The 9885-nt window shown below is 37.1% G+C and overlaps 1 protein-coding gene across 1 annotated transcript; it reads left to right on the forward strand.

Moving 5' to 3' along the window:
• Positions 1-1553: 1553 nt before the first annotated feature.
• On the forward strand, positions 1554-8344 carry eaf2 (ELL associated factor 2). Its single transcript, XM_059343476.1, has 6 exons — positions 1554-1733; positions 2992-3086; positions 3311-3447; positions 3655-3827; positions 5108-5359; positions 6450-8344. The coding sequence occupies exons 1-6, from the start codon at positions 1631-1633 to the stop codon at positions 6491-6493; spliced, it is 804 nt and encodes a 267-aa protein (XP_059199459.1). The 5' UTR covers positions 1554-1630; the 3' UTR covers positions 6494-8344.
• Positions 8345-9885: the final 1541 nt, after the last annotated feature.

Raw genomic sequence — 9885 nt, forward strand, 5'->3', positions numbered from 1 at the left:
TTACTTTTAAATGTTGCAAAAGTGAACACACGTTGCAAATGTAACATATAAGAGGTAAAATGAGGTTAACATCTAGATAAATATTTTGATATTAAAGATCATTTTGCTTGTTTCCGGTTTTACTTGGCCAATCATCTTCAAACAAAAACTGTCATGGAGTTTCAAGCCAGTGCCTTCTTTTTTGGTTGTGACATCATGTCAAGTCATGAAGTAAAAGAAAAACAAGCCCTTAAAAAGTCATGAAGACTGCCTGAAACAATCTGATTGTCTTTTATTAATCATTGCCATCCTTTTCTGAGACCATTTCTATCTCTTTATGCTCCCTCTTATGAACTTTAATCTGATTCTTACCCTATAAACTAGGGGTCAAAGGTAACAGAGATTTAATAAGCCCGCTGTCTGTTTAATATTTTTTCTGCTGTTTTCTCCTATTTCAGGTTATCACTAGCATCTTCCAAGCCACTTTTCTCCCATTTATGACACCTCACAACCTCCCCTGCACATGTGAACATACACACCATCTCCTTAAGTGGTATAAGTACAAGGGAAGACCCCGTTGTGACAAACTGGTGATAATAGGCTTGTGTAATCTCGACATTCCACTTGTGTTAGATGTTGATCCTTTAATGTTTGAAGGCAGCAGAGCATATGGCTTCAGTAAAGTGCAGACAGGTTAGGAATTTAAAGCTTAGCTGTTTAAAGAAAGGAAAAGAGATTATTTTCACTGCCACAGGGTTCATGGAGGCCAGAGCCCCTGCAGCCTGTCGAGCTCTAAACTGCAACCAGTAAGTGTTGCTGCAACAGTTCATTAGTCTCTCATTGCAGACCTGCAGGACCTCCACACTGTGGTTTAGCTATTCCAGTTAATTCAGTTTGTCAGTGTTGGGACCTGTGCTGATATTCACTTTGAAGCTATTCTTTTTTTGGGGGGGTTATTTGAAAAAGAATACTTTCCCAAATCAACAGAAAAAAATAACGCTTATAATAAAAAATGTAATGTATTTATATACAGAGGCATCTTTTTTAAGAATGCTACGAAGTACTCGCAAAGTAAAACTTTACAACAAACATTAAAAACAACAATTCAAGTGTGAATGATTTTTAAAAAGGCAAAAATACTTTAAAGTACAGAAATTATACATTTAAAATATAAAATTATTAGAAAATAAAATAATCCATAATAGAGATGCAAAAAATAGGATAAAACAACAAAGCGTATAAAGTTAAGGCAAACGGAAGAGAATAGTATCAAATGGAATGCACAAAACAAAAACAGTAGAGTACACACGCACCAAATGCCACAGTTGAACTTAAACTGATATTATTCTATAACAAATATCAGTAAATATCAGAAATATCAGTATATTTATAAACACAAGCCCTAAAATACTGATAATAGCCACACACAAAAACCCCATGACATTTGACGTGCAGCTGCCCCGTCACTACGAAATCTTGATTGACAGCCATTGAACTAATCAGAATAAGGGAATAGTCCACTTGACCAATAATAAAGAAGAGAGGGCGGGGCTTAGTGGTACCAATGAGCTGTTCAGGGCTCTGCTTGCCGTACATGGCTATCGGATAAAAGAGAACAGCAGAAAAGTTTACAGCTCATGAAACTCTCAGAATGAATGGGACAGCTTATTCAAACTTTGACAATCAAGAACATGTCTTGAAATTAGGGGAGACGTTTGAGAAACACCCCAAAACCGGCTACCACACAGTGCGATGTAAGTGGGATTTTGAACCAGGCTTTTACAGTAGCTAACGGTAGCATGCTAGTTAGCTTTGTAGCTAAAAAAAAATCAGACGGCAGCTATTTGACATGTAGCCACGTTAGCCGACTCGTCGTCAGTCCGTTTGTATCCACCTGCTGTTGGCACACTTTGGCCATTTTACAGTTCTGTGTGTTTTCTGTCGTTTTAATTAGTTAGTTAACACTCAACTATTAGAAATGGTTAATGCTCCAGCTGTCAAAATGCTAGCTACTGTTAGCATTGCGTCAAACTGTACACTGCTGCCATCTGGTGGTAGCTGTATTTAATTGCAACACCGAGGGGCCAGCCGCCATGTGTTTGTATAATATTTAGTAATATAACAATACTACTCTTGTTATATCGTCACCCTGTTAAAATAATCGCCTAACTCATTTTTTCAAGTTTTGCAGGAAACACAAAAAACTTCACCAAAAATGTAACATATGACATTTATTGATAATTTTACTCAAAAAGGATGTAACAAATGATGGCTATTGGCATAGTAATAACACTGTGTGTAAATTATGTAACTTAAGAGAAATAAATGGCTTAGGCAATTTTTTGAACATGCCTTTGTGACTTAAACAAGTTATGGTAACACTTTATTTTGAAGGTCTCAACATACGAGTCACACAAGCTAGTCAGAAACATGGCATGACAAGTATCATGAGCATTAATGTTACTTCAAAGGGTCATTAATGTTCATGACACATCCCATGTCATCTTCATCACACGTTCATGTCACTCTTATGTAGACACCTTCAAATTAATATGTTGCCATATCTTGCTTAAGTCACAACGGCATGTTCAAAAAATTGCCTAAGAGTTGTTACATTACACAATATAATCACTGTGAGGCAATGCATCAAAATTGTGTTCAAATGTGCATTTGTCTGTGTATAACTTGAATGACAGTGTGTCTAAATCTCATTCTAAATTAAAGAACTATTTAAGTCTGTTTTCAACCTGTGATCCATTAGTCCCATATTCTCCTTTCTTTTTGATATTGTTGTTTCTTTTTTCTGTTTGTAGTTTTAATATAAATACACATATTGTTTAAAAAAGTCTTCTTACTGTTATTGCTAACTGCCCTTAGTTCTTGTAGCTGTTTTTTACGACTGTATCAGAGTACCTTTTGTTAAATTGTAAGTGCCATACAATTTAAATGTATTTTTTAAAAATGATTATTAAATGTGTGAAATAGGTAAAAATGCTTCCTTTTTTGTTACAGATGACTTCAAACCAGCCTCCATTGACACGACATGTGAAGGGGAGCTTGAAGTGGGCAAAGGAGAGCAAGTCACTATTACTTTACCCAATTTAGAGGTCAGTGTTCAATGCTACATTGATGATGATAACGCTCTCTGTGTTCAGGGCTGTAACCTCCATTGAACAGGCATAAATTATAGTCACAAAAAGTCAGGTAGCAACATTTTGATCCTCCACTTTTGGTTTCTGGTCAAAACATTTATGGGAAAGGGGATTGGACTTGCAACCTTAGTATTTAAAAAATACCGACTATGGTCCTATTTGTTTGCCCTTTTTTTTAGGGTTCAAGTGCTCCAGTAACAGTCTTCAAAGGGTCCAAGAGGCCATACATGAAAGAGTGTATCCTCATTGTGAACCATGACACAGGAGAGTACAGACTGGAAAAGCTCAACAGCAATATAGCTGTAAAGAAGACCAGGTGGGTTGCTTAAAGTTACTACTCTTCCTCTGTATTCTATATAACACATTTTACTATGTGTGTGTTTCTAAACATGTGTCTAGCCACTTAAATGTGCTTATTGGCATTAAAAACGTATATATTATACAAATTTGAAAATGGTTTCTAACTCACAATGTTTTGATAGAACTGGAAACATTCTCAATGTCTTTGCTAATACATTCCCAGGGCTGAGGGCAGCAGTAAGATCCATTCTCGCCTGGAGCAACAGACCAGTCGTCTGAGCCAGCAGATGAGGGGTAACAATAACAACAGCAGTAGCAAGACCTCAGCCAGCTCCAAGAGTTCTCCTCCCAAAGAGAAGACGTCCCCAGCATCTCCCATGGACGACATTGAGAGAGGTAACATGGCGTCAATCACAGTGGCCCTCATTTATCAAACGAGCGTAGAAACGACCGCAGATTTGAGCGTATATTTCGTCTTACGACAGGGTTTACGTGTGAATTATCAAACGATCGTATCTCTCCAATCGCAGCGTAAAAATGATCGGCTGTTGATAAATGTGTCGGCTCGAAACAAGCGTCATTTAAATGTCATGCCCTGATATATACCCGATTCAGAAGGCTCGCCTCCAGAGTTTACGACACTGAAGAACGCAATACGGCCAAAAAGAGGATTTCTTTTCCCCCTAAAGTCAACTTTGTTAGCAACATGCACCTACAAATAACAGTAGTTATATAGACATATTACAGAAATATGCAGCCACGGAGGTTTATGAAATAAAAGTTTTCACAGCTTTTTGGTTGAAGGAGGTAAACAATGTTTTAAAGTAAGTTTTAATTCCAAAAGAATAGGAATTTCTCAGAGGCAGAAAATAAAATGCTGACGTCCAACAGCTGCAAGACAACAAAGTGGTTTTTGTTTGGCAGAATAAAAAGTGAAAAGGAAGAAAATCAGTACCGCTGTCAGCAGAGTTTGAGTAATTAATTTATACATTGTGATATATAAAGCCTAATCATCTATAATATCCAAATATTGTTATTATTATAATGAAGAGATATTATTCACCTCTTTACATTTACTAAGAGTTAGAGGAGCGTGTGGCAGTGCTGATCTGAAATGTTTCTGTCCGGGAAGAACCACTGGTGGAGAGACGCTGACATTCCGGTGTCCGAGCCGGATGACGGTAAATAGCAAAAAACAACATTTAATAGCCTCAGCTAGTATTCTGATTAAAGAATTTCACGACCGCAGGGTGTATTTATTTTAAATGATGTTTTAATGATAAATAAAACATGTCTAAAAATGTTTTGCTTTGTCACATTATAAAACAAAACACCACAGAGTTTTATCAGCTCCAGGCATCGATACTGTAGTCTAAGATCAATTCTCCGACTCAGATGTGTGGACTTCACGCTGACTCTAATTTGCGTACACAAGCTGCGAGCAGATGTGAGATCTGATCGTACTCTCCGCTCACGTCCAAATTGATAAATGCCGAGGCTTGCGTAGAAATGATTTTACGCTCACTTTCTGACGTACGCTACGTTCACAAGCATTAGATGAAATTATTACGCTGCATAGGTCAGTGATTGTGTCTGACTGCTTGGTTTAATTTTTACTTTTTCCCTATTATGAGGCATTTCTTTATCTTTGTTCTTGCATATGCTTCTGCTTCCAGAGTTGATGGCAGAGGCGCAGGTCATGGACCAGCTAAGCAGCGGCGACAGCTCGTCAGACTCCAACAGCTCCTCGTCCTCCAGCAGTGACGACAGCTCCAGCAGCAGTGACTCTGAAGACGAACAGACCAGGAGGCAACCCCCGGCCCCGGCTCCGGCTAACCACAGCATGCCTATCATCACCACCACTAGTGCCAACACCAACACCAACAGCCGTAGCCATGAGAGTGGAGGAGGACTCATGAACACACTCAGTGAGTAGCCCTCCCAGTCCCATCTGAGAATGTAAGGTGCCTAAGACGTCGATACCAGCCAGTCGTTCCTAAGTTAAAGTTCAGTTTCACTCTTGCTCAACCAGACACTAGTCTTGTTTTTATCACACCATTTTCCTACAGTAACAAAAAAAATTTTAAAAACAGGGAAATTACAGAAAAAAATATCGGAAATGTGAAACCATACAAAGTGGTTTAAGATCGGATCTCGAATGCATCTTCAGTGCGTCTTAAGTCCTTTTGCACCTTAGAACAGTCTACTTCTGATTGGATCAACCCAGAACATATGTTAATACCAGGTTTGGTATTACTTTATGTAGTTAATAAACATTTTGAATAGATTTGCATCGGCAGAGGACTAACTGCTGGAATCCTAGCGACACATAGCAGGGTCTGGCAGTCTGTCTGAGGTAAGCTGTTGTGTAGCGTAAGCTTGTGTCTTGGATGTTTTGTCATAATGTTGATGATGTTGGTGTTTTTGATTCAGTGCTCCAAACAGATCTGGCACTGTCCATCTGCCTGCACTCCTTGCTGGCTCTCTGAAGCTTTGTGGGCTGCAGTTTTTTGGCAAAGGTGGTTGTTTCAACAGTGAGAAGGTCCACAGGGACCGCTGGTTTATCTGGTCCTTTATAATTTGACGTTCATAAAACCTCCCTAAATTCATGTTTATGTAGGATTTTACTACAAATGTTCCGGTAATGTTACAATGCAAATGTTCCAATTGCATCACTGTGACTACACATAGTTTTATTATTATATATTTGCAGGCAAGTATTTTGCAATTCTGTGTATTTTATTTGTCACACTTCAGGTGTGTAACGTCCTTTAGGATACTAGAGTGATGCCTTGGTTCAAAGGGACATGTTGGGGGAAGAGAAACAATGAATTATTTTTCTTACATAATCTGAAATGCTTTACAGAATATCACATAACAAAACAAACTGCAAAACTGACCGAAAGGATAAGAAATGGTAAAATACCAGGAAATCATACAATATAATATTGGCTCATAACACATAAGTAGTCTTTAAAAGTCATTGTTTATTTTGCTACTTTACTATTTGTGTTGCAGAGAATGACCTCCAGCTGAGTGAATCAGGCAGTGAAAGTGACTGAACAACATGAAGACGCTTGTGGACATCAGGACGAAGAGTAAAAGAACCGGGTACAGACCTGTTAAGTGTCTTGCTTCCTTTAATGTGGGACTGTCTTATGTACATATCCACAAATCTGCTAGCAAATATAATTTTTGCTTCTCTGGCAACAAACTTTAGATTATACATCACATTTATTGCTTCATGATCTTTTTTTTTCTTCTTTTTTTTTGCGTGTGAAGACTGTTAAGAGATGCCTTAGTTCAGAGTGACATGATACAGTCAGTGTCGGAAGAAGCAGTAAATTATAACAAACTATCTAATGTTTTATCTCACTTGATGCACATCTGTGGTTAAACCAACCAAGCATATCAAGGCAGAGTAACAGGTGGTGTTTTTGTAGTGTAGATGGATGTTTCTGCCCAATAAGTCTAAAACCACCACTGGAGTTTTAGTTTCACAATATCAGGAACTTTTTGTGCGCTTTAAGTCAGATGTTGGTTAAAAGTTGAAAGAAATTCTAGGGTTTTTTTATTTTTTTTTTGTAAATGAGCCACACTGATATGACAGATTATTATATTATAGAGTTTATTGTAAAGTTAGATGTTGAGCCTTTTCCTTTGGATTACAGAAACCCAGCTGCAGGACTATTTTCATTTAAAGTGCAGGAATAAAAAAATTAAAAAAAATTAGCTAGTGCTGGGTCATCAAAATGATAAAATAACATCTATCCTGTATATTTTTCTATATCGTTTCTATCGTGATGTTTTGAAAACCAGCAGCCAAACTGCGTTACTGCAATTTCTACGCTGTTTGGACAACTCATGTTTCTACGCTGTTTGGACGACTCTACAACTACTTTCTGATGCTTTGCACGTGGGAGCGAAGCTGGCACAAACCATACAGGCGCTGCTTTGCTTACATGGAGTATACAAAAAATTGATTACATATAGAGCATTTATTTATTGTATTATTAGAAAACAGGCTATATTGTGATATAAATCTTTGAGATATAAAATGACCTATAGCAGTAAAAGATATTTTCCATATGGCCCAGCCTTACCTTTGGCATTACTCTGGGTACAATGGAACAAGTTGAAAATAACATTGATTGATGTCTTATCTCCTCAGAAAGTTGTAGCAAACGTTTTTCATAATTACTCACCCAGAAGTCACTGATTAACATCATTAGTAGCTGGAAGTCCAATACTCACTTTCCTTCACCTGCACCTGAGAAATGAATCTGGCAGATAACCTCTATCTGCTGTGACTTCAAGGGGCGAAGACGGGAGTAATTATTGATTATTGCAGCGTTAATGATTAAGGCATTTCCAAAAACTTAATTTAGTATAATTTATTGTGATATTTCAGTATACAAGTAGGTCTGATTTCTGGCGAAGTAGTGCACTAGTTGACTCAGTGAGGGTCATGCTTTGTAGCTTTAAACCTGCAATACTTGAATCTAAATATTTATATTTCAAAATATACTCGACCAACCGTGAATTGCTTAATATATTTTATATATATATTAATAGCCAAGTAATTGGAAGTGCAAGTTAGTGTGAATTGTATTGCATAAAACAAGCCGGATGCTTTGATGCTGCGCCTCGATGTGAGTCTTAAAGAACTTCGTCTTCTGTGCCTTTTGTTATGACATAAGCTGCCTTCTTGTTTTGTCACAAGCACCCATATCAAGCTGCTGTTTATGTCCCCTAACATTTCTTTGGCATCCCAGCTGACCGATCCTGTGAGAGACTGAGATGAAGAAGTCAATAACATGTTTTAGCCTTAAGGAGAGCGGTGGCCTCAGAGCGTCATTTGTAAACCATTTGAGAGTAATTTCTTTGTAGAAAAATAAAGATTTTAATAAGTTTTTTGTGCTTTTGTACTACTTATTCTAGTCTTATTCGAGTTACACAATTGATTTTTATTTTAAAAATTGCTTCGTAGCCTCTTCATTATAGAGGCACTTAGGTCTATTGTCATCATGAGTTCTCATCCTGTTACAGCAGCATATCTTGGACATCATCCTTCCTTTTTTTTTATACAGGGTGTCCATAAAGTCTCTTTACAATTAAAAAAAAAATAAAAAATATTACAAAGGCAGTTGATGAGATATCTTAATCAGATTTGTTGTAAAAGTGGCACAGAGAAGGCACAATGTATATCATGGTTTATTGAACTAAGTATGGAAGAGAAGCACCGTCACATCGGTCAATTCGAGACAGGGAAAGTGTTGGATAAAGAGAGGAGTAGCCATTCTTATAGGGGTTCATTTACCACTACCTATTTCAGGGAAACTAAAATACGCAGATGCAATGTGATTTAAAGACTGATAACCACTGAGTATATCCAACAAGTCTGATTAAGGTATTTCATCAATTGCTTTTTGTATATTTTTTTAAATTGTGAAGAAAATTAATGGACACCCTGTATATTTTTTTCTCTGTCAAGGGGAAGAAGTTGAACATGTTTAAAAATAGCAGCAGTGCTCAGATTTTAATGTACTTGATGTACAGAGCAGTGGAATTGATATAACAAACATCTTCATATTCTATAATACAGTCGGTTCAACAACTGCGTTACATTTGTGAACCTTCTACAAAGTTATTTTGTCATGGCCATACAAGAAAGGTGTTTATTCAACCCTGATTAACTTTATATTATAAATATGGATGTTATTACCTAATGCCATCCATATTACCATACCTGATGCCCTACCTAAGTTGTAACTATAACCTCTTTAACCTTGTGATGACATGTTTGTTTTAGGGAGCCAAAATGGTTGCAAATCTCTCTTATCTCTATAATATTTTGCCATCTCCCATGTATTCAATACACGTTTACATATATAATTAATTATGATTGTATCATTTCATAGGGAGAGATAAGAATTTACTTTAAACCAAATTCTTTATCCAGGCTACTGTGTCTAATCATCAATCATTAAAATAGAAATGTTGAGCAACAGAACATGTCAGCTGATTTTGAAGTTTTGTTACATACAAACACAACACACCGTTGCTCTACCTCTAAATAGAGAATGTGGTAGCTGTGTGACGCCCTTCCTGGATGGGAAGTGGAAGTTTCTCATTGCGTAAACAATTTACTTATATATTATCAACAACCATAATTAAGTGATAAAAACTAATTCTGATGGCACATTTGATAGATAGTGGCAGCAAAAAACACGAACGCCCAACCTGAAAATGTATAAACACCTTTTAAGTAAACCTATTTAAGTAAACAATGTCTGCTGTTGCTCAACTGATAGCAGACACAAGATGAAACCTTCGGGAGATGTGAAAATCTGTAGTTTTCTCTGGCAGTAAGTCATTCTTTATTTGGACATCTGCCATTAACTAAAATTAACAGAGAATACTGACCTTCAGTGTTCACTTGGCCTCTTTTTCC

This window comes from Centropristis striata, chromosome 10 (assembly GCF_030273125.1).
Source record: "Centropristis striata isolate RG_2023a ecotype Rhode Island chromosome 10, C.striata_1.0, whole genome shotgun sequence".
Classification (NCBI taxonomy): Eukaryota; Metazoa; Chordata; class Actinopteri; order Perciformes; family Serranidae; genus Centropristis; species Centropristis striata.